General features: G+C 37.8%; 1 protein-coding gene and 1 long non-coding RNA gene across 3 annotated transcripts; one reads left to right on the forward strand and one right to left on the reverse strand.

The window, feature by feature from the left end:
* Positions 1-504: 504 nt before the first annotated feature.
* Positions 505-1,068, reverse strand: LOC147648512 (uncharacterized). The gene is made up of 2 exons (XR_015280647.1): positions 1,012-1,068; positions 505-572 (listed from the first exon to the last, which is right to left on the reverse strand). It is a non-coding gene; the product is annotated as an uncharacterized LOC147648512 (long non-coding RNA).
* LOC147648513 (uncharacterized) lies at positions 1,052-24,521 on the forward strand. Of its 2 annotated transcripts, XR_015280640.1 has the most exons (6): positions 1,172-1,905; positions 2,639-2,731; positions 5,707-5,920; positions 8,151-8,220; positions 17,374-17,409; positions 21,686-24,521. XR_015280640.1 is itself a non-coding variant. In XM_086868320.1 (4 exons), the coding sequence occupies exons 1-4, from the start codon at positions 1,720-1,722 to the stop codon at positions 21,901-21,903; spliced, it is 510 nt and encodes a 169-aa protein (XP_086724446.1). In that variant the 5' UTR covers positions 1,052-1,719; the 3' UTR covers positions 21,904-24,521. The 2 variants fall into 2 exon arrangements, 1 of the variants encoding a protein (XP_086724446.1); XM_086868320.1 differs by lacking the exons at positions 2,639-2,731; positions 5,707-5,920 and having other exon boundaries at positions 1,052-1,905.
* The last annotated feature ends 22 nt before the right edge of the window (positions 24,522-24,543 follow it).

A 24,543-nucleotide genomic window follows, 5' to 3' on the forward strand; every position in this document is an offset into this window, starting at 1 on the left:
TGTAGCTTTATTGTTTTGGAATAGCCTTCACTGGAGGAATGAAACTAACAAGGCTTTTTTAGTGGGATTCTGGATCCAATGGATTAAGACTGCTGGTTCTGATGGCAGAAATGGGAAACATAATGCATTATAAAGTAGACTGTGGCAGAGGAGGAAAGGCAATGAGAGCAGGAGAAAGGAACCAAGGTTATGCCATCAAAGCAAGTTTAATCTTCTATAGAAAGAAAAAAAAAGCAATTTGCCTATCATCCTCAAGGCCAGCTTCTCATGCCTGCCGTTGCATTAAGTCATGACTAGCTGCAGTAAAATATGCATGAGGTGCAATAAGTGGGCAGAACAGGAAAGGCTGGACTTTTTAGTACAGGAAAATCCAAGGCAGCTGAGACAAACTCATGGTAATTTAAATGCCTTGTAGTATATATTAACTCAGGCTGCAACAGTTATGTTTGATGTTGCTTTACATAGAAAATTTTGAAAACTAGCCTGATTTTCAGATGCCCTTACCTCTGCTAATAATGAGCACCTGTGGAAATGAAAGTGGATGGCTTCTGCTTCCAATCAAGGTTAGATATCTCATAAAAGGACACAGAGCACAATAGTGTCAGGCAGTGGTTATGGAAAGAGGAATGTACGCAGAACAATTATAGGATTATTCAGTAGTATATGATGCTGTTTCTGTCTCTCTAAGCATTTGCTCTGAACTCATCCTCACATCTGATCATCTTCACTTAATGTCAGTTCCTTCTTGTTATTGTTAATTACAAATAATTAGAAGGTTAGCTAGGGAGGGTGAGTCGTGGCACAAGGGGTATGTGGGAAGATGGGTTTACAGTGGGGTTCTGGAAAAAGTGAGGGAGCTTGTAACACCAGGAGGAAGGGAAGGTGCTGGAGAGCCGTGACTCACAGGAGGGAGACCTGGGATGGAAACATGAGGGAGGGCGGGCTGGGGCAGGTGGAGGAGAGGATATTTTGGGAGGCAGAGGCCCCATTTTGAACTCTCCCCCGGAGCACCTGTGTTGAGGAAGAAGTGGTGGCGGCGGGGCAGGCGGGAGGACGAGGCGTGGCGGGTCAGCAGCCAGCAGGGCTGAGACAGGGCCGCGGCAGGCCCGGAGGGGGCCGGCAGCTGCCCGGGGATGGCTCTGGCTGCGGGAACCGGCCCCAGGCAGGGCCAGGGCAGGCCCCGGGTGCCCTCGTAGCAGGGCCTGCAGCGGGGAGCCTCCCTTCCTCTCACCTTCGCCACTCTGGACAGGGTCCACCACTAACCTGGGGAGGGGAAGGGAATAGTTTCTGGGGTAGAAAATAAAAGCGATTAGAAGCCACAGAGGATTATTGATCCATGATAATTGATCCATTGTCTGCCAATAAAAGAGGACTAAGTGGGAGCTCATATTTTTGGAGCAGGGGAGTAAGCTCCAGTGTTATCTCATGAGTTGCATGAAAAAAGCTGTTTGTAAGATGACAGAGAGGATGGCTAGTACCTGCTCTGCTAGTGGCAAAAGCAGGTATGGCCAGAGGTGAAAGACTGAGTATTGTGACCAGAGAAAAGACAGTAACAGGAATCAAGACACAGCAGGGAATGAGTCAAGTTGCAGAAATTCAAAATCACAGAAAAAAATCAATCTGGCCACATTAAATGGAGCTGAGAAGACAAGGGAGACAGTTGAACTTGCATATCAGCAGCAGCATCTGGGAAAGTGGGTCAAATGGAGGATTAGCAGTATGAAAGTGAAGGCAGTCGAAGCAGGCATCATACTCGCAAGAGGAGACAGGAGTGGAGCTGGACAGGTGAAAACAAAAGGTGTGCTGAGAGAGTGGATTCCCCTCCAAGTAATGAAGAAGGTGCTCTGTCGGGAGGCAGTACACTTATTACACACAACTTGCATCTCTGAGGAAATCAAATGTGAGGTAAGTGTTTAGAGAATTTTCACATTCTCAGTAAAACAAAGGATTAACAATGATCTGATCCAGTTAGATTAGTGGTGCCAGCACTGGGGACCAGTACTGCAAGACAATGCATAACTCTTCTGAGTCACTGGTTTCATTCTCACATGGGCTTTTATTAACTGCAAATCTTTACCTCCTGATGGATGGTTGCCTCATGTGAAATGAGTTGGTGGCTCATTCCTGTTCATACTGAGAAGGTATCTGCGTTACAGAAGTCACCACTGTTAATTACAAGCCATTTGCATTAATTGGTATCCTTGCTGGAAGTCTTCACACGGAAGAAGTCTAATGACTAAACAGCAGGCATGCTAGCTAAAACACCCTGTTTCCATGTAGTTGCTCCTGACTGGTCAGGGATTATGTGTAGTATTTGGGGTGGCAGTTGTTGCCTGGGATGTGTGATATATGGGTAGCCTTTTTAGAACCAACAACTGATTTTCTGAGCCTAAACTTTCATCAATGATGGTGATTTGTGACTTTGGTATGCTATACCTGTTCTGGACTACTACTTGCAAAGGAAAGAATTTCTTATATACTAGTACTTTACTATGGTTTATTTTCTGCCTTTTTGGTCATTACTGTTTTCATTTGATTGCCCATCATCTGCTTAATGACAAAGTAAACTTCTATTTTCTAATTTGTCCACAACAAATGAAATCAGTATCTTCTTAATAGATTACTTCTTTTGTTTCAGGTTTTCTTTTTCATATAGTTTCAGATGTAGAAGTGCAGTAGAAAGTTCCATTCTTAATTGTGACAAAGTAAAATGAAGAAGGAAACAGTGCAGGTACTGTACTGAGCTCAGATAGTCCTAAACATTTTGAACAGACAAGCAGCTGGTAATATAATCACTTTTCAGGAACGTGTGTGCACATTGGAAATACAATTATCAGAAAGGGTAACAACTTAACAACATGAAACAGGGATCTTCCCCCAAATTAGAGCCTGTAGCATCATTGTCTCTGTGATTTACAGTCTGGTTTCCTCTCTTAAATGCTGTATCCATCCAGTTCATACCTGAAGTGCTGTAGATCCCAATGGGGTATCTCTTCTGTATTTGGGTGTTCTTCTGTGGGGCCTTCCACTTCAAGTTATTCCTGAATAACATTGGGTGTAATGGCTTTCAGATAAACAACATTAGTACACCCATTTTACAAAAGACAGCACACAGAAGGAATCTGTTTATCAGCTTGAGATCCCTTTCTCCAGTGTTTCTCAAACGTTCAGAGCTTTTACTCCTCAGGAGGAGTGCTCAGGGTTTCCTCTAGGTCAGGTCTTGGGGTCTCAAATAAGCAACTTGTAGAGGAGGGAGCTTACAACTAGTGATGACCTTGCTTTTGGGCAAGAAAAAGAAAAAAAGCAACCAAAGCCATAGAAGCCATGAAGACATGGCATTTTCTCCTTTGCACTGATTCTTTCCACAAGCAATGGATTTATGCTGTGGACTTATTGAAATCAGAGTCTTGGAAAAACAAAGAGTGATCCTGTAACTATGTATCCAGTTTATGGTGTGCAGATAATAATTGGAGTATTGGTTTATGGTGTGCAGATAACAATTGGAGGATTCTCTTGTGCTCATAGTGTGACTTTTGAGGATGATGCTGTGTAGGGCCAGGACTTTGACTAGATGCTCCTTGTAGGTGCTTTCCAACTCAGCATACCCTGTTATTCTGTGTTTTCCTACAGTTGAGTACTGGACATTTTAATTCTAGTTATGCTCAATAGTAGAGGTTTGTAAATGTTTTTAGCTCATTTGGCCTCTTTTAAACTAGAAAATAGAGGGCAATGTAATCAGTGCATTGTCTAACACTTAAAAGGTCTTTAGATATTTTTTTATAGCCTTAAAAAAGACCGTTTTCATGTTTGTAGTTTCAGTAAGGTTTATAAAAAGGCATCACTGGATCAACTATCCAATGTTTCTAGTAGTGAACAGATGTAAAACAACTGTAAAACTCTAAGTCCTAAATTTCATGCTTTCAAGAATGCTTACAAAGTAAGATTATAGCAGGGTCACACAACAAGTAGAATAACTCTACCTAATATTTTCTTGGGGTGATTAAATCCCTAATATGAGTTTAAGTTAAATTTAGAAGAAACCTTATAATATTCCAAGTACTGCACTGCAAATTGCAGTACAGAATTTACTTATTCTCTGAATGAAGCCATAAAGAAATATAGAAATGTAAGAAAATTTTATAATTTTAGCTGAATTTGAGTAACTGGTTTAATATTAAGGAGTCTCTGTTGATGATGAATGCTTCTTAAAAATAAAGTTATTTAAATCAAACAGACATACCTTATTACATACATTAGGTGCTTATTATGGGTAAATCATGTTCTCCTGGGTAACCTTTAACAGTTCCACTGATGCCAGGAGAACTGCATTGAGAAAGCAAAGATGTGTTTGTTGTCAGAGATATCATTAAGTAAGGGCCTGAGATAGCAGGAATACAACTAGTGATGATTTCTGAGGGTAGATAAGAGTCTTTCTGAAGAGAAAGAACATAAGATCCCTTCTTCTGAGGGGGTTTCCAAGTATTTGCCACCAATGGCTGGTATCCCCTACAAAACCCTTCTGATTTCAGGAAATGTTCAGACAGGCCCAAGGTGGTGAGTTAGTATCTCTTGTTGCAGCAGTGTGAACTAATTATAGACACAGAATAATTGGTGGGTAGTAAGGAGGTGAGGAATGACAGAAGGAGCAACAATAAGATTATGTGGTCACTTGGCAAGGGATGGTGCTTGGTATAATGCAGTTAAGAGGGCTTGTTTGTTTGTTGTTTTATTCTAATTAGGGTGTATGTCCTATTTGCTAGTATTATTAGTGTGTTGTGAAAGATGTATTTCTTGGGAATGGACTTAAGAGAATTCAGGACAGTGAACTTGAATAACTACTCAGGATAGGCAGTCTGTGCATGATATGGAGGGAACACAGATTGTTGTTGGACCAAGATACAGGGCCTGCTGGCATTAGTAAAGAAGGGTACATAGGCCACCAAGCCACACACAGGGGTAACAAGACACAGTAAAGTGGTGGTGGCCCCATCTGACACCAATAAAATCAGGGAACTATTAACCTAAATAAAAAGCATGATCAAGTCCAGAGACATCACATGTGAGAAAATGTCTTCACGGGCAGAAGCAGATGGGCCTGAGCTCACATTTTTTTTGCTCCAAGCCTGTCAAGAGCAAGCATATGTGGCCCTTGTAGCTGTTATCCCAAGTACACTCTGACAAAGACAACTTAGTTATGGCATAGCTATATGGCTTCTGCATGGATCTGGCTTGCATGCAGGCTGTTTGGATTGGGCAGTGGTGATCACTCCTAGAGTGCCCATCTATGTAAAATTACTGGCCCTGCCACTAACTCTGAAATCTTCAGTTCTAGATCCTAGAGTATTTTCATGCAGTGTTTGAATTTGCAACAAATGGAAAACTCTAAACATGTCCTCTGAACTGCAGATATCCATTCCTGCATACCACCTGAGAGCATGCTACGAAGAATCTGCTTCCCCACTGCCATGCCAATGGCATAGCTTGAACATGCTGTGAGTGAGTTCTGGAGCAAAGATTCAAAGGCTGGCATGTGAAAATCTGAGAGAGCTACTATAAAACTGGCCACCTCCTGTAAGACATGACACTTGCCTTTTCTGAGCTAGGAAGAGTGGTGATAGCTGCTTGTACTTGACCTGTTTCATGAATGCTTCTAGTTTTTACTAGTCCTCCTAATTTTGGACTCTCCTTCCTTTTGTTTTTCCCCAGGATGAAAAAGTGACATGGAGAGCTTCTGAACTCATGCAGACTATAGTTGTCTAAATTCACCATGTGAAGTTTTGTATGATAATACAAATTCTCACTCAGCTGCAAATTCCTGATAGATCTTGTTTCCTTTCTGTGCTGGTTCCTGTACTAGGTGTTCTGATTCTCTCTTCAAAGCCCCCTGGGATGATTTAGTCTTTCTGGTACCAAAACACAGGTAACATGGAAGTTAGTCTATTTGAAATTGATTCCATTTATTTTTTTATTTTTTTTTTCTGCTGAAGGAATGTTATTTTATTCAGAAAATTTGAAAATTCTGGTTTAAAATTAGAAAAGGATTTTCTTTTCATGTCAGCACTGCATAGAATTTGCAGGTGTTCAAGTGTGAGTCCACTGGGAACAAACATACACTTCTGTAATCTGGCTCTGATTTATTATATAGAAAATATAGTTAACTCTTTATCTCTCAGTATAAATTAGGTAAATGCAGGTACTAAACATTGGGTAAAAGTAGGCAGTTACTCTGACATATAAGAAATCCATCTGGCTTTTGGTCTTGGTGTGAGAGTTTGGGGGTTTTTTGTGGGTTTTGTTTTGTTTTGTGTTTTTTGGTTGTTGTTTTTGTGTTTTTGTTTTTGTTTTTTTTAATTTGGTTTTTGGGGGCTTTTTTTGTTATTATCATTCTAAGAAAGACCTGGTCATTTAATACAGGATGTCCTTTTACTGTACAGAGTAAAACATACGAAGCATGACTCATACCCACCTCTTCTGTGTTTTGTCATCTAGTGTTTACCTTGTCATTTCAACTGATTCTTAGTTTGGTGTTTATTCCTTAGTTTTTGTAGCTTACCAACAAAGAGATCACACATCTCTGCTCAGAATGCTTGTGCCTTTGGCTTCTCCTTTATCTGAACTTGCTGGGGTTCCTCAGAAAACTCTGGGTTTGTATGCCTACCATGCAGTCTTATTTGCTTCCCTGGTTTCCTAGTATTTGCAGTAGAATTGGATCAGTGAAGATCCAGGCCACAAGTTAAACAATCTTGCCCTGTTAAATCTGGCATTTAAATGCTATGCACAGCATTATTCCATGCTGAATTGTGAAAGCATCTACGAGAGACCTGCATAGACATTCCTGGGTGCTGGGCAGCATGGTTTCTTTCTCTTTCTGCCAGTCAGATAATAAAACAAGCCCATTATCCCTTCACAGACTGGAAATTGTCTTCTCTGTTTTCTGTCATGCCTTGTCAAACTTCTCTAGTTACAGACTGCTCCAGAGTTATTAGGTGTGGGCAACAATCCATGGTAGTGGACCATGCTCATGTTACATGTTATTACGAAGTGTTTTTGCTTATCCAATCCACACTAGTACTTGACAGTCCTTTCTGCAAGAGAAGGACAAAATTGTTCTTAGAAGAAGGAAAGTCGTCATCCAGTAGGTGCAAATTCAGCATCTGAAGCCAGTAGAGAAACCTGTGGTAGATGTAACTGGTACATATCTGGTGTTGACTTGATAGCCAACATTCTGGTCTTTCTTGGTTCTCCGAGTTACTGGCACAGAGAGGGAAGCTGCTGGCAGAGTTTACGGAGAAAGGCTGCTCTAGGCAACTACTTTGAAGTGAAGTTTCAGATCTCTTTACCTTCCAGAAACCAGAAACACTTGTTTGCAGGTTGGGGAAAGTTGTCCAAGTCCTTGAGGAGTATGAATTTTAACCCCATCCTTCTCAATATTTCATGTTGATGAGTTTGACAAGCTTCTATGCCTGATTAGAACAGGTTTTCAGAGGTGTCTTGTCCTCTTGCTTAGTGTGGGGCTGTTCACCACACTTGAGGTAAACAACTGAAGATGGAACACTGCTCAGTATTTTAACACTTCAATCTGTTTCAAAGTTTTTGCCTCAGAGTACTTTGGACCTTTTTTGCTGATTTGAATATTTGAAGCAATTTTTAAAATTGTGTCTAATTTTTACATTTTAGTGTCACAAACTTGAAATAAACATTCACTATGTGATCAGAATAGTAATTAATTTGCCTGCTTGCCACGGACTTTTAAGCTTCCTTCTGTGGTAAATAAGCTGATATTTATTTTACTCCATACTTAGAAATAATAGAATGAGGAATTTCAAAGACTTCTTATAAACATTGCTTGAGTATTATAAAAAACATTGTACTAATAAAGCAACATTTCCAAGGTCAAATCTATTGTAACATCATGGTGTCTGTGAAGATACACATAATTTTCATGCTCTGTCCAGTACATGCACCTAGTTTTTAACAGTCTTAATCTTTCAGTATTACCCTGATGTACAAATTAATATTTTCCAACAGTAATGCAGGGAATATATTAGTAATTTTATTCCTAAAATACTTTTTTTTTTTTTTTTTTTTTAAGTAATAAATTACAGCTATTTATTAAGTAAACTACTTCATACTTTGTCTTTGCTTTTTAGGTCAGATCTCCACATTTGACAGTTTCCCTGTGCCAAACTGACATCAACATGAGTAATGAAGCATGTCACGGTAAAGTAATTCTTTACAGCAGCAATACCTATACAGTACTTTTCCACCTTCACTGTCCCATTTACCACTGTCTTCTCATGCACCTTTCTGTAAAAACAGTTGTGAACTAAATGAATATTGTATGCTATGAAATGCAAGGCTGTTTGTAATTTCCTGTAATTCATAGACATTAGTTTTGTTATAATTTATGGAGATAAACCAACCAATCTTCTGACATAAGTGGTGAAAACTAAGCAAAAGGAGCATAATTTTCTATCTGTCATACTTTCTACTCTGATTGTTTCAGGACTAGGATTACTTCTTCAGCAAGCCAAAACTGTGAAAAAAATCTAGGGTTTTAGTTAATCTTTCTCTAGACAAACTCCTAGTCATGAACACAGCAGATTCAAAGAGCATGCTACTCCTAGTAGCTGTATACTGTAGAGTTTCAATGTGAATTTAGCACAGTAAGGGAAATTTAGTAAGGAAAATTCTTGCTTTTGTATAAACTGGGGGTTGAAACTATCTGTTGCACTTGTTATGCAGACTACCATGATAAATCAAAAGAAAACTGAACTCATCTGTATTTACATCATAAGCATCTTGTTCGCCAATGAAGCTATTATATGTTATATGTTATTATAATTATATATTATATGTTGTTATAATAAGTTGTAACAACATAGATTTGACAAATAAAATGGCAGCCTGTTATATTTTGTTGATACATGGTGCTAGTCCCAGAAAAGCTTCTAAATACAATGTTTTAAGTAACTTTTTTGTTCCTCTTAACACAGGAATTCATAGATAAGTACACAGAAGGAACATGACTCCTTGAGTCAACCTATGGTAATCTCTATAGATTACAAATCACAAAATGGAAAAAATTAGTGATTTTATTAAATGTCTAAGGCTTTAAGTAGCTGGTACTGAAAATAAACTGTTAGCAAAGACTGTAGAGAGCTAGACTGGAAAAATAACATAGCTTTATATAATCATCTATAGACATGAAAAGGTGGCAGCAGGACTAGAAGGAGAAGTAAATACTAACTGCTCTGCAAATATAATTGCTATTTTGCAGAGGCAGGGGAAAACCATCAATTTACATGTACATTTAATCTCAACAGAGCACTGTGGCAAAAGGTTTTGGTTGAAGTGGTAAAGGCCTGCGTTTGAGAATTGCCTGTGAGAATTTAATTTCATTTACATTCCTCTATGCATGTTTAATGAATATTCGATCTTATTTAAAGTATAATGATAAATATGCTAACAGATTTTTTTGTTCTCCCCAAAAGTAATTAAACATCTTATTGCTGTGTTCTGGCTAACACAATGTGAATATCTAATGCAGGAGTGCATGCATTCTTTTATTTAAACAATAGTCTGGACACTGCTTATTTGGACTGAGACCAGGTCTGGCACCCAGAAGATCCTTGATCTTCCTAGTACTGCACTAGGTACAGTTCTTGGCTAGCTACATTGGAATGTCAGTTCCTTTACAACACAAAACAGAATATGAAAGAAACCAGGAAGGTTATTGTATAGAAGCCATTGGGCATCTGAGGCAGCTCTAAGCCAACTCACCTATGAGTTGGTAACAAAGGAAGCATTTTGCAGGTAGAGTTGTAATCTGAACTCTAATCTTGGGCTGGGAGCTGTTACGCTCCAGTTCTGTGCTGCCACTTCCAGTCCGTTGGATGCTGTGGAATGAGAACACAGAGCAGCTTGGGAGTTGCTTTCCTTAGTGTTGTTCATTGAGCTGACTTTTGATCACTTCCCAGAATGCAGGAAAAACAGCAACAGCAAAAAGTCAATCTTTCTATTTTAAAATTTGGGAATAATTTAGGCTTCTAATTTCAGAATATTTTTAAAGGGAGAGGAAAAACAAAGTGCTGTGTCTGTGACCAAGGCTGGCAGATTGTTTCATCTGGCTGCTTTACCAGTTCCTCAGGATTAGTCCCTAGTCTATTCTTCGGATTTCTTCTTTCTGTTACTAAAGCAATGACACAAATTTGAGATAATAAATTTCTTTGTCTCATATGTGTGAAGTTGAAATTAATTTAAATAGCTGCTCTAGATGAAGAGTTGGGAAATTAAATAGTTAATTTAATGTATGTCGTATTTTTTGAATTGATATTTAACAATTATCTTTGAAAAATTCCTTTTGTAAGAAGCACTTCAATTCATATGCAGTTTACTCATAAAACACATGGTGTCTCTGGGACAGATTTCAAGTACCATATGGGAATGAACATATTTTCTTTAACTTCTATTAAACAGTACATAGTGACTTTTTTCCTTGTTTTATTGACCTGTTTAAAAATACATTTCAGTATTTTCCCCCTGATTGTATTGTTCTTTTATACCCTTAGCACTGCATTTCTCAGATGACTGATTTGACAGTTTGGGAAAAGGATAGAAATTATCAACTGAAACTAACAAGCTCATGTTATTTCACCAGATTTTACTCTCTGTAGAACAATGTGAAAAGGATGACCCATTTTCTCCTCTTGCTCCGATTAAAAGCTAATACATCAAGACTCTTGAAACTATCATTAATTTGCAGTGATTTCTATAGGCCAGAAATGCTGCTGTTTATACATTGCATTCTTTGCAGTCTGCTACTTCTTCGATAAAGACTTCTCTACTTTGCTATAAAATTAATTATTGACAAAGATGGGAAAGCCTCATTGAAAGCAAACAAAAATGTAGTCATTTGTAGAGAAACACAAGTTATAAACATGGTCAATTTTTTTTCAGTGATCCACATGCAGATACACCCTTTAGCTGACAAGGTCAAAGCTCCTTCAACACTACTTGGTGCAGCGCACTATCTCCCACATCTGTGCGGTTCCTCTTACCCTCCCATTCACGTATAACATCAATAAAGTCAAATACTGTGTTTTCATCAGTGCTTTCGGTGCCTCACAGAAGTTTTGGAGGCCATGCCAAGTAGTCTATAGCACTGCACATGTTTTCTACATGAATTTTGATGGCAATGTTACCTAGTTGCCTACAGAAACTGTTGATGGTGGTCATCTTAATCCAGTTGACTCTTTGGTAAATTTCAGTGGTAAGTCTGTTTGGGCTCAGTACTTCTGGCACCTAGTAAGCAGTAGTAATTGCTGCTAACCTTTCAGTGGGAGAGACTGTGTGTGAAGTTTGTAAGGAAAATGACGCTGGCATTGTGCTTTTCCTGATCTAACGTTTAAGACACGGGGTGGAAGCTGTGACTTTTTTACTACTCTGAGATGTGTAGAACCTTTCTGAAATACATAATAATTAGGAATGAAATTTTACCAGTCCCTACACATACATGGCATGTTGATTCAATTTAACCTCAGGTCCATGCACATTCTGCATGCAAAACATTGCAGAGAGAAATAGGTAAAACAATGGAAAACCAGTGGCCATTAATCTGCCAATGTAAATACCCATTTCAAAACAACCAAGGTGGTGTCATGGGTCATATAATCTCCAAATATTCTCAATCTCTATACTAAACTTCTCACAATTTTAGATTTCAAATCAGCACTTCATCTGTGCTTAAACCAAATTTTTTTTAAATATACAAAATAACAATTCTGTGAAAATGTCTAGTTCCTTCCATTTAGATGTATTTTTATCACCATTAAATTTTCATTGGTGGTTTGGGCTTTTCTGTACTTTCTGCCTGCAAAAACATGAATGAAACATGACAGAAAGTTTTTCAAATACATGTCCCTAAAATAAAATAAAAAAAAGCAGCTGAAGAGACTCCTAGTAATATGAGCTGTCAGCATTTGGAATGTGATTTTCTTCCTGGCTGTAGACTATAAACCATTATACTCTAAATCTTTGAGTTCTATATATGGCTCTGTTCATTTTATGCTGATATGAACTAAAAGAGACACAAGTCTCTTTCTTTTTCTTGCCTGAATTTAAAGGGATGTTTGTTTCCCCTCAGCAGCATTAGGACAGCACATTTATCTTTGCCATGTTATCCCCTCTCCTACTTTGTCCTAGATACATGGAGATTTTGTCCTCAAAGATATCCTTCTTTGTTGTTTGAGGCACAGTGTTTTTACTTTGAGGTCTGTCACTTTAGACACTTATAGAAAGATAGATTAAAGCCTAAATATGATATAAAAGGCCTAAATATGATTGCCCAAGAGGTTCTTACTACCTGCCAGAGGCATCCTCTCTTTTGTCATTGCTCTCTGCCATACACTTATTTCCAGCTTTTTATAAGCAATATTCACTGAAGACCAGATTCTGATCTTCATAAATGCCTTATTTTAAAAATCGATCTACTGTAGAGAAAAGATGCTATGCTATGAAAAGGATCTAAAGCTGAACTTCTCAGCAACTAGATTTAGATACAGAAGATAGAGTTTAGACTATCATACTAAATTCCCTGGTATATGCTGTCTGAAGAGTAGATATTTGTGATTTAATTTCATGGATTTTTATGCTGTTATACTCTTAAGGCTGAAAGATAAAAGGAAATAAAATGACATTTAAAAACTTCTCTACCTGGGAAAATACTTCCAAAATAGTCGCTCAAAGAGGCACTTGTAAGATTAGAATAGTACAAAATACCTCTTGTGAAGGAGCTGGTTGAGGTTACTTCTCTGTAACCTCTGGATTTCAGCAAATCCTTCAAAGTTTATATCCATGCAGGGATTGCAGACTTTGCTCTTGCTGTCACCAGGCCTGCAAAGAAAATAAAAGTGCAAGCCTAATGTCCTGGATTTTTTTTTTCCTTAAGCAGAATGTATAACTGTAATTTTTTTGAAATGGATTCTCTTTATTTTCCATTTCAGATTGACATTCAAAAATATTGATGTGGATAGAGGAAATATTCTATTATGACTGTTGATAATTTATCCTTTATTTTTTTGTGTGTTACTGTTAATTTTTCCAATTATTGTTGAGCAGACAACAAATATAAGACCCAAAACCTGATCTCTTTGAACTCAATGCAAGATTCCTCATCATATATAAAGAAAGAAAACCCCAAAGCCCCCTCTTAAAATCTCAGATTCTTTCTAAACTACTACAAATCTAGAAACATTTACACAGATGATACTTATTTTCAAATCTTCTTGATGTAGAGCTACAGGGAGTATGTGACTTATCCTAACAAGTATGTGTTATTGAAGCAGCTTCCTTTTAGGGTTTGGAAAATGTCATCAATTTCTTAGGCAAGAAAACAATACTAGGGAGATGGTAGAGATAGGAATAGCTGAGTGAAAGTAAACTGTGTGGTCCTATTTCCTAATCAAGGAACTTGCCATGGGGGAGACAATTCAGTGATACTGAAATTGCAGCATAAATTAGAAAGGGAAAAGATACTCAGCCTGGCAAACAATTTGCCAAAAGATGTAGTGAGGCCAAGACTTGGAGAAGATTCAAAAGCCGCTTGGCTGTTCTACAAACATAATAATCCACAATAGTATGTTTTTTAGGGTAGATATAGGGATTGTTCCTTTAGAATATGAGTCAAATGATAATTGCCTGAGAGTGGAATGAAATGTCCTATTGGAGAAGTTATTCCCCCTCTGTCTGTAACAGGGTTTCTCAGACCTTTTTGTTCCAGTGTCTGGTGCTAGGCATGGTCTATTACAGGACATAGTCTGCATAATTTAATAATCCATGCTTATTCCTAGCATTTAGGACAAAGATAGCTCTGGGATGATTACTGAAGTATGTAAACAAACACTGTTGTATGGCAGTCTGGCAAAAAGACCTCAGGTGGTTCATCTAAGTGCCCACACTGCTAACTATGCACTGCTGTGTAAAGAAGTACAGCTATTTGAAGTGTTTAACAATCTCCACAGGACTGCTCTGTTACTATGGTACTATTGTATGATAGCAGAATGCATAAGTGTTTAAACCTCTGCAGAGAGCCTGATCTTGTCTAGAATCAAGGATACTTAACATAATCTACTACAGAAGGACTTCCAGTGTCTTTCCTATCAGGTAAAACAGCATAACACCACATTTAAGGGAAAGCTGTGGATACAGATTGCAGGATGTCATGGGGCCACTCATGCCACAGTGTCGTTGCTGTTTCCTTTCCGACAGTGTAGAGTATTTGAAACAAGACAAGGGCATATCTTATCTACACAGGAGAAACTTAGAGTGCTTTTAAGAAGCAACTGGTTAGCAGTTCTGTGTCTGCACCACAGACTGCAGTTCAGACTGCTCAGCCCTGCTAGACCAGGTAAATACACCTGTCCTGAAGTTTGTGTTCCCACTAGTAGATTGTTGAACTCTTTTATAAATTTAAATTAGAAAGTGATAGCAGTTGTAGGCACTGAAACTCCATTGAAACTCCTAGCCTACTGTTAGGTAATTAGATTTGGGCACACCTTTAACCCAAGCCAGTTATCTCTGTACCAAACAATTCCTGAATTTGGCAATAGAATTAGTCCTTATTATCCTTAGAACTGGGATGTGATCGTTACATTTGGAACACTGAGGGACTGCAGAAGTGAACTAATTTCAGCTGGCAAATTTCAGCCAGTTAACTTTAAGTTGAAGAATGTCCCAAGGTGTACAAAAATTAACAGAGTAGTTGCTTTAGAGTTAGCTAGTTTAATGGTGGCATGACTGTACTTACCTGTGCAAGGGAGACTTGCCTAGCGTTTTGCTAAAACTCTTATTAAAGTAAGAAACACAAGGAGAGAAGAAAATAATTGCCCTGGAGGTTTAACTACAGAGAAATAATCCACAGGGGAGAAGCTGTCTTCAAAGTCTGACCTTCTTTAGGAGAAGATCTGTCATATGTGATGCTCAGGATGTAAAAGTCCATATTTAAAAAAACCATGCAAAAGATTAAACCCAAAAGACTTTTGATATAAGTTAGAGCTTTTTGGGGTTTTTTTAGTTGGGTTTTTTGTTTTGTTTGTTTGTGGGGTGTTTTTTGGTTTAATCAGGTTTAGCTTGGTATGGGTCATGCTGCCTGAAATATTGGCAGAGTATTGATTAAAGGTGGTGTAAACATTCCCTGGGTGTCTTTCTGGAAGGACAACGTGTAAAAAGGCCAAAAAAGATATCCTATAAATTTCATGAAGATGTGAAAAGGCATCTTCGTCCAACTTTTGCTGTCAGGAGAGTATCGCTGGCCATTTGTTCAAGCAATGTTTAGAATGGTATGAAAGTGGTAGTCTGTTTAATCTTTGTATGGCTTTTCAAAATTCCTGTTTCAGTGATATTCAGTGATAAAAGACTCTGATAAAGGAAAAAAAAAGATCGTCTTGTATCAGGACTTAAGCATATGTTAAGAGCTATGATAAATTATAAGTTAAGACTAGGACAGTGCAGAATACTCTACTGTTCTCTAGAAATGATTTTGCAGGGTGTCTACCTTCCAGCTCAGCAACAGGCAGAGGTTTCTAAGCTAACTCCAGAACTGGATGCAGAATTGCTGTGTCAGCACAGCATTACACCCTAATTAATCAGCAGAGAAGAGTTAGGTAAATTAGCTCCAGCAGCACTGTACTAATGCAACTCTGTCTTCTCAGCCACATGTTATCTAAGCTGTGTTGGATCAGGTAAATGTTCCAACTTGTTCAGTACCTGCAACCTCATCCTACACTGCATCATGTAAAATGTCTATTAAGTGTCTGAATGCCAGCATCTTTGGACAAATAGCCTAGGTTTGCAGAAAAACTTAGAAACAAATAAAGTAAAAGACTTCAGAAGGAGCAATATTTTAAATATGAAACAGAAAATATTTAGAGTTTCTGAAAAGAAATTCAGTGATTTTTTTTTTTTTGCATCACAGATTTTACATTTATTTGTGCATAAATAAATATTGTATATATAATAAATATAAATTTGTGCATTTGTGTGGAGAGTTCCTACAATACATTACCCCATTCTATTCAGTTAAAATCCTCAACAAAACAACAGCTCTTCATCTGACCAAGCTGCATTGACTGTGGCCAAAGAAAGTACTTTCTGTCTTTTGTGAATACATAGTCCCTGCTGACATAGACCGTATTACATATTAAGGAAATTCAAAATAAGAAATTAGGGAAATTCAAGACCTGGTTGAATTACAGAATCTTTTGAGCATCTAGTGAGAGAAAAACTATTGAAACTCTTTTTTCTTTTCATTCATGGTTGGGCAATGGCATGTGTTTCCTAAGAAAGTGGTCACAACACCAAGCCCTGAAAGAGTTCAAGAAGTTTTTGGGCCGTACGCTTAAGTACATGGTGTTATTATTGGGGATGTACTGTCAGGACAGGAATTGGACTGTGGTGATTCCTGTGGGTCCTTTCCAACTCAGCATATGCAATGGCTAAGTCCTGTAAAACAGAAAACCCACCAGACTGAGGTTCAAATTTTCGATTCTTCATAGATGAGATATGCTGAGACATACTAGGCCAAACTGTATCCTTGATTTTTGATCACATTATGCACTGGCACACTTCGGAGATACATAGACATACTGTACATGAGCTTACATCACAGAAGACTCATGTCCTTGGTGCTCATTAGAATACGGTGGCCCATTGAATTATTTTTCAATCTTTCAAGCAGCAATTAAAATATTTCTTACATGCTTTTTCTTTTGCTTGTGTTCTGTTCCTTGTCTATGAATATAGCATCAAAATATCTAACCATATGGAAAAGTTACAAAGACATTACAGCGTTCTAGTCTGAATTCTAAAAGAAGTGGAGCTTGTGTAGTCTGCTTCTACCAACAATTTTGAATGTTTTGGCCAACATTTTTTGGTTTTAGTAGTGTTGTAGAGTATTTAGAGAGACTGAAGTCTTTCTTCCCTTATGAGGTAGTGGCTCAAGTATATGTTCAGAGGCAATCTTGTTCTCCCACTGGCAGAAGTGCTGCAGTGTTATAATTTTCCATTTTTGTTAACTGAAAATCAAATGAGCAACAAATATTTTGAAAGCAGGAAATGCATCTGTGAGATCATGCTTTGTCTTTGGAAGACTCTATCCACATTACAGGAAGCAATGAGCAGCCGCTTCTTTTCCATTCCTTACTTACAGAACTTGTTTTATAAACCCCAATATTTTCAGTACAGGACTACAATAAAGTTATCACTTGGTTCTCAGCACCTTATGGTTTGACACCTAACAGTCCATTACTAGCAATATCTTTGTGACATACACTTCCAGAGTGAATTAATAATTTAATATGAAGTTTTGATTTCTAGGTGTTGATGAATTGTTGACAGAACAGAAAACTGGAGGTAAGGTACTTGATAATGCATTATGCTGACAGGATATCCTCAGGCACCCACTCTCTGTAAAAGCAGGGAGTTATTTAAGAGGCTTTCTAGAATTATCATAGTTTGCTTTTTTGTCCAATTTTAACCAGACAAATTTGTTTTGCTTATACTTTGACAAGTTATATTCTTTGATATACTCTGATTAAATTACAACAGCAAGCTGATATTTATAGTCTCTTGTACTAGCAAAAGTTGGGAAGTTGAAAAATTTAAATATTTTCTTACAAGTTCTGTTTATAATTTTTTTTAAAAGGTTAATTATATTGTGCTTAAAATGGAAAAGTACTCTGTTCTGCAATGTTTGAAATGAGGAGAGCAATACTGAACCTCCATTCGAAAGAAAAGAGATAGTCATGTGTGGTGCATCCAGTAAGCATAATCCATAACAAGCAGTAATAACATTTTCTCATAGGAAACAAAAGCCTGCAGAATTTCTAGAAAAACCATTCTTTTATGAAATTCTATGACTGAAACTGATTCAGGTATCTAAGCAGCAGATTTTGTCTTTTTAGTACATGACAAAGCATGGCCACCTTTTCCTAGTTTGGATAAGCATATGCCCATTTCAGTTTGCCTGTGATGCCTCTTGTCTTCACATTTTAGGGACTACTCCTGTGGCAAGATATATGTTGTTTTGACATCAAAGTGCAGCTAGGGAAGATGTCTCGACACAGGGCTCCTTTGGGTATTGGGCACAACTCAGCACTGCAACTTCTCTCCTGCTTTCTGTCCACATGCAAATAACTAGGGAGTAACCCTAATCTGCGGACCATTTGCTTCTGTCACAAGGGATCATGGACAAAGAAAGAGGCCAGCTGCATAAATGCAGGAGGTGCAATTTTCACATGTCAATTCTCTGAAATGTCAAATAATGGACTGTCTGTCCTGCCATTCTGGACAGGTAGGCAACACCAACACAGTCCTAAGGGTAAATCCCAAGTCAATTGGTAATAGAAAGGCATTGGGGAAAAAAAAAATATCCTCGGAACAAAAATTTGCATAATAATAATCTTCCTTTTATTTCCTTTGAGCTTCTTGATAGTGATTCTGACATCTCCAGAAACAAAACAGATGAACTACTGGAATAGGGAGAGGTAGGAGTCATCAGCAAAATCTTGCCCTGTACAGGGTTAACACAGCCTGCTCTTGATGACCTCAGTTATACAGATCTCCTCACATATTGCCACTTAGATCCTTTCCCCATGACATTGTCACAACATATTAAAGCCCCCATCCTGCAAACACTTCATGCATGTGGGTAGTCAGAGTTAATCACATGCATGAGTGTTTGCAGGACAGCAGCCTGAGAGATTAAAATCTAGAAGAGCAGCCATATAAAATGACCTATTTTGAACAGGAAGAGAAAGGGACTCAACAGAAGTTCTTTATACCTTACTTGGATTTAAGGCTGTAAGATATATTATGTCTTATATTTTTACAAAACCTCTTTCTTTCCTATACCACCATATCTAAAAAGGCAGAAAAAGCTGAAATATGAAACTGGCACTTTGCCAACACTTTAAATCTGTTGATGTGGCCATGACAGGGAAACCCAGACACAGGAACAGCTGTCTGGCGCAGGAGTGTCCTCGACTTGCTCATTAATTGAATTCCCAAAAAAACATTTGTCACATGTTCAGAAAATTAGAAGTTGTGATTCTGGAATAGTAACACAATAAAAAATTTGGCTTCAACAGCCAAACAGCCTACTTAGCACCTGCTTCTTTTATAGGTTTTAGCAAGAAAGCTGGGACCAGACCCTTTTTGTTGCAGTGGTTAGTTCAGTTAGTATGCAAATCAGCTCCACAGCATAAAAAAAAAAAAAAAAGCTCCTTCTTTAATTTATTTCTTTTTCTTTATATATATGTGTGTTTAACTAAAAACCGAGGTACTTTGTGATCTGCTAAATGTGTTACATTTCGTTGCCAGACAAAGCACAATGTTGCAGGGAAGAAATCTAGGGTCTTTTTTCCGAGCAATTGCCCAACTCCTCTTAATTTCCCTACTATATCGTGCCTTTCTGAACAAGGCTTCATTTTCATGCCTCTTTTAGACAAATTCTATCTGACATCTTTAAATCCCATCACTTGACACTAATGTGGAGATGGAAATGTAACATACATTATGAAAGTTAGTTATGATGGCTGGTATAAATTCTTCTACCCTCATTTTTTCTGTTGTCTTTTCACAACAAAGGCACAAAATCAGAGTAACCGACTAACTAGCTAGGAGACATAAATCAGATTGTTGTCTAAATTTATGTACGCTAAAACAAACCACAAATGCTTTATTCAATCTGTGCAAGTGATTGGGGTCTGGGTTCTATAAGGACTATAACCCATTGTGTTTTAACTTAGAAATAGCTTTCTGTGTTTAGAAAAAAAGATAAATTTAACCTCTTTGGATGACCCTTCAATTACCACCATTAACTGCTGCAGTGTGGCATGAGCCAGTATGTAAGGCTGCCTCTACCTGTTCTAGGGGCTGAAAGCACTAATAACCATCGGGCTTCAGAAAATGACTACACTCTCAAATGTTTAGGTTGCTAGAAACTTCCTTAAGATCCTGTAACTCGTAACTGGGTTTAGTTCTTTGGAGCACAACCTAAAGATTTTTTTTTTATGAGTGACACCAGAATCAGCAATACTGCAAGAGTAACATTTTTGCCTCTGTCTCATATTTCATCTTGTAGTTGAAGACAGAGAAAAGAGATGAACAAATATATAAAAATGCATAGCAAAAAAGGATAACCAACAGTCTAACCAGCAGTCCAAAGCTTCACCAAATATTTTTTTTCGGTATCAAGTTTACATCTTGGGTAAATGCTGTGAATGCAATTGCCATTGCAGGAATTCCACTGTGGTTAACTTTCATGGGAATCAGTGTTGAAATTTGGATGTAGCACCTGGGGCATCTGTTGTAACTTGTCTTAAAAGAAAAAGCTGTTGAGAAAAATTCCTTTTCCATACACCATGGCTCTTAGTGCCTCCATGATGGCATGCAAAGTCGCCATAATGAAACCTAAGGGATTTCTCATTGTGTAAATTACAGTCTGGACTTGATGCAATTGTTTTATGTTATCCCTCCTCATAGCTTTCACAACTGGAGAGAAATGTGGGCGAAGGATTGTTAGACTGAGGTCCTTTTTGACTGAAAAACAGCATATGAGGTCTCTAGGGAGACACTATTGAGGTACAGTGATGATGAGAAAATGGATACAGCTTTTTTAATATTAGACATTTTCTTGGGCCCTCCTGGGATAAATTTTGTCCAGTGCCTCCTAATTTGTGCAGAAAAAAGTACACATTTCTATCATTCAGCCATAAAGATGTAGTGATAGAAATATGTGAACATGGCAGAAATTGTGCTACATGGAGAAAATCAGACATAAGCAAACAAATGTATTTTCTATGATAATGATGACTGAAAAAAAGAGAAGCAATTCTTTTTGAAAACTGTATAGATATACCAAATACAAGGGTTTTATTGTTCCAACAGTAGCCTTTTAAAAGTTCCAATTATTTGATTTATTATTGCACAATATTACAGGTGGATAGTTTCCTAGACAAAGGTATATTGGATTTTTTTGGACCACAAGTGTAATTCTAATTCATGCAAATTTGAGTCACAGCTACACATCAAAAGTAAAGCCTGTTTTCAAATGGTCATTGAAATTTAATTTTTTGAAACACCTCTTTTCCATCAGTAAGCAGTGCTACATTCTCTGGAAGCATCTGTAATTTATTCACTTGAATGACCTAATCATAATTCCAGCCATAGAAAACACAGTTAGGCTTTCATTGTTTAGAACATGTTGAGTATGCAGGAAGGCTCTGATGCTTTCATTTTGTGTCTTGGATGGGTACTGAAGATAACCACACTAACTAAAAAGTCTAACAGAGGCTACTGCTATTATCCCTGATACAGGTGTAGTCAAATATGTGTCTATTCAAATGTAAAGATTCATGGCATGACCACTCTGTATTTGCAGTAAAAATACAAAAAAATTGTAAATGTAAGTAACATCTCATTTTACTGGAGGTAAGTTACACATCTTTAGTTGCCATGTGAAAAGATTGCTTGGATAGCTCTAGGGACACTTCTTTAAAATCTTGCTGCACTATACACATTTTAATTATAAATAATGATTTAGTTTATTTTAAAAAGCAGTATGTAAATTATGTAATAAATTTGCCAAATATTCATTCGGGTACTAACTGAAGTCTCATCCTCATAGACAGTTCTACCGTGCACATCGCACTGCACAAATGGAGGACATATCTGAAAAGCCATGGATGTGATGGAGAGAAACATATTGCAAATGTCCTGCAGAAAGATGAGGCAAAAACCCTGAAGTTTTGTAGCTTAAGAAGGTTAAAGATCAAGAATTTTTCTATGTCCAGAATAGAATATTTTGCTCTCAACCCTTTATTTTTCATTATAACTACAGTGTGACCAGCCTGGTTTTTACATTGTCATTTGTTCATGTGTTTCAAGCATGATACCTCTGTTTAATTAGGGATGTGTCATTAGGAAGTGCCTAAGGGTGGTATGGTGGAGATTGCTTTTGAGACAAAACCCCTCTTCCCATTTGTATTGTATTGCATGCAGGAACCCTGGGGTGTATGTGTTTGCAGTAGAATAATAAGATGAAGGAAGTCTGTCCTCTTCCATTTCCTTGCCACCCCGGTATGGCAAAAGTAATAGACTCTACACAGCTAGGAAGGCTTGTGTGATGGGGTCCTTTCTGAGGATGGTGCTGGCATAGCCACCTCCTCTTCCTTTCTCTGCAGGTTCTAGCACAGGCAGAGAGAAAAGAATCACACAGACATGACACTTAATGGCATATAATTCAGGGGGAATATTAGTAAAGGTCAGTTATAGCCATTTTTCTGCTACACTTTTTCAAACTTCAGAAAACTTCAGGCTATCAGTTAACTTGGTTGTAGGTTCATGTAAGAACTACTTAGATCTGCTGGGTTTCCTTTACCTTTAAGTCTAATAAAAAGAGTGATCCAGTGTCTTGCATTTAGCAAACAGTGAGGAGTCTGAGCTGCAAAAATCAGTTTCTCACAGGCACAGATGGAGAATCAAAGCCCAGCCCAGTCTCTGTTTAAACCTTAGTGCATGTGTACACAATGAGAGTATTTGCACAGGAAGATGATCTGCTGTAAAAAATTATTTTAATGGCTGAGTGCTGGATGTGGCATTCAATATCTAACTTAGCCTTTTGTGTGCATCCTGCACTTCCTTTCTGAATTCAGTGAAGCATTTGAGTATGTTTGTGGTCTTTTATTTTTTTTTCAATTCTTTTAATATTTGGTTTAAGTGTGAAGGTGAGACCTGTGCTCAGGCTGAGACTTTCCCAAATGTTACACAGCAGTGAATTTTTCAAGCTGAGCTATAAGGCATAAAAATAAAGATTTTTTAGGAGAAGTCTGACACGCTGTTAAGGAAAGCAGAGCTGGAGAACTCTTACAGATTAGAAACACATCCAAATCGATATATATTTCTGTAAAGCACCAGAACAGCTTTGTACTGCATGTTCCTTCCTACCTTCTGGAAGAACCAAGGCTCTGCAATGTGAGAAAGGAATTCTCAGTATTTTAAAAATTGTTCAGACATGTCCTGGACCTTCTGTTAGGAAATCATACAGTCAAGTACTTACTAATACAGAGTGACTAACTCTCCACTGAGCTAACAGTGACACAGGCTTTGTGTCAAAGCTTTCACTGTGTAAGCATGACCTATCATTGTTACAATTGCCTGCTGTGAAATTTTCCCTATCACTTATGTTGCTTAATTATTTTCAACCATAGTTAAATAGGGCAGTTTCTCTGTCTGATATGAATATTTCTTTTCAGAGCATAATTATTCCATGCACTGACTGACCTAAATAGAGCTAAGTGTTTACCAAATGGATAACACTAAAATAAAGAACCCAGAGGGTTGCAGAAGAGCTCCTGTTGTCCTGATACTGTTCTTGTCAGCAAAAGCACTCATATTTCAAAACAATCCCTGGGTTAGAAAGCTGAAGCAGTTAATACACTGTTAATTGTTTATTGAAGTGTTGCAGTTTCAAAGTTTTGTAGAGTCACTACTTTTCAGTAGATGTAGCTTTGTTTTTGTTCTGTTTTTAACTGAAATCATGATATCTTGCAAGCCTGTGGGAATGTCATTTTGAGAACTTAATCTTTTGCAGATTCAGATATCAAAATTCCAGTCTTCACAAACATTCTATTGCTCACAAAAGGGAAGACATGCAGTTACAGAGATATTTTTTACCACAAGAATTTTTTTGTCTATTCAGACACCATAACCATAATGAACCTACTGTTTTGTGGTCATAGAGACATAAATTTTAAAAAGTGACTGAGGTTGGCTTCCTTTTCAGCATTGTAATACTTACCTTTCACACCAGATGATACAGGGGAATCCAAGTGCATATCAGTACTGTGTAGATGGTGCTCTAAACTCCTAGTGATGATATTCTTCTCAGGGTAGAGGAGCAAAAGATCCCTAGAGTACTCTCATGTGAACAAAGATAACAATAGTGTCTTAAATCCCATGAGTCACCAAGGGGTTTTAATTAGTGATCTCTGGCATTCCTCCATCCTCCAATGATCAGAACCTGACAGACGTTCTGATCTGGTACTTAATCTGATATTCCAAGCCTATTGCTTCAGGAATGCAGCATCATGTTCCAGTCTGTACATAGGGCATGGAGGCTAAATCATGGAGCCCAGGCCTTTTCTCAGGACAGATTGATTTAATGTTGAACAATCACTGAAAAAAGTGCAAAAAATATTTTGGGCACCCAAGGAAGGCACAGTTCACATTTACCAGGGACAGCCATACTGTCTTCCTACCCAGGAGTGTCGGCTTGTTTTCTTGTCCAATGAATCTTTATGCTCAGTATGGGCTTAACCACCAGAATTCTAGTCTTGTGATAATTCTGTAACTACAGATACAATTTTCCAGTATAACTTTTAAATGGTAATTCTGTGTCTATCCCACATCAGATGGCATATTATTAAAAAATCTGTGATCAGTAAAAATAAAATAATCAAAACCACACTGGTCTGATTTTGTTGT

Source organism: Cyanistes caeruleus, chromosome Z (genome assembly GCF_971803275.1).
Source record: "Cyanistes caeruleus chromosome Z, bCyaCae1.hap1.1, whole genome shotgun sequence".
Classification (NCBI taxonomy): Eukaryota; Metazoa; Chordata; class Aves; order Passeriformes; family Paridae; genus Cyanistes; species Cyanistes caeruleus.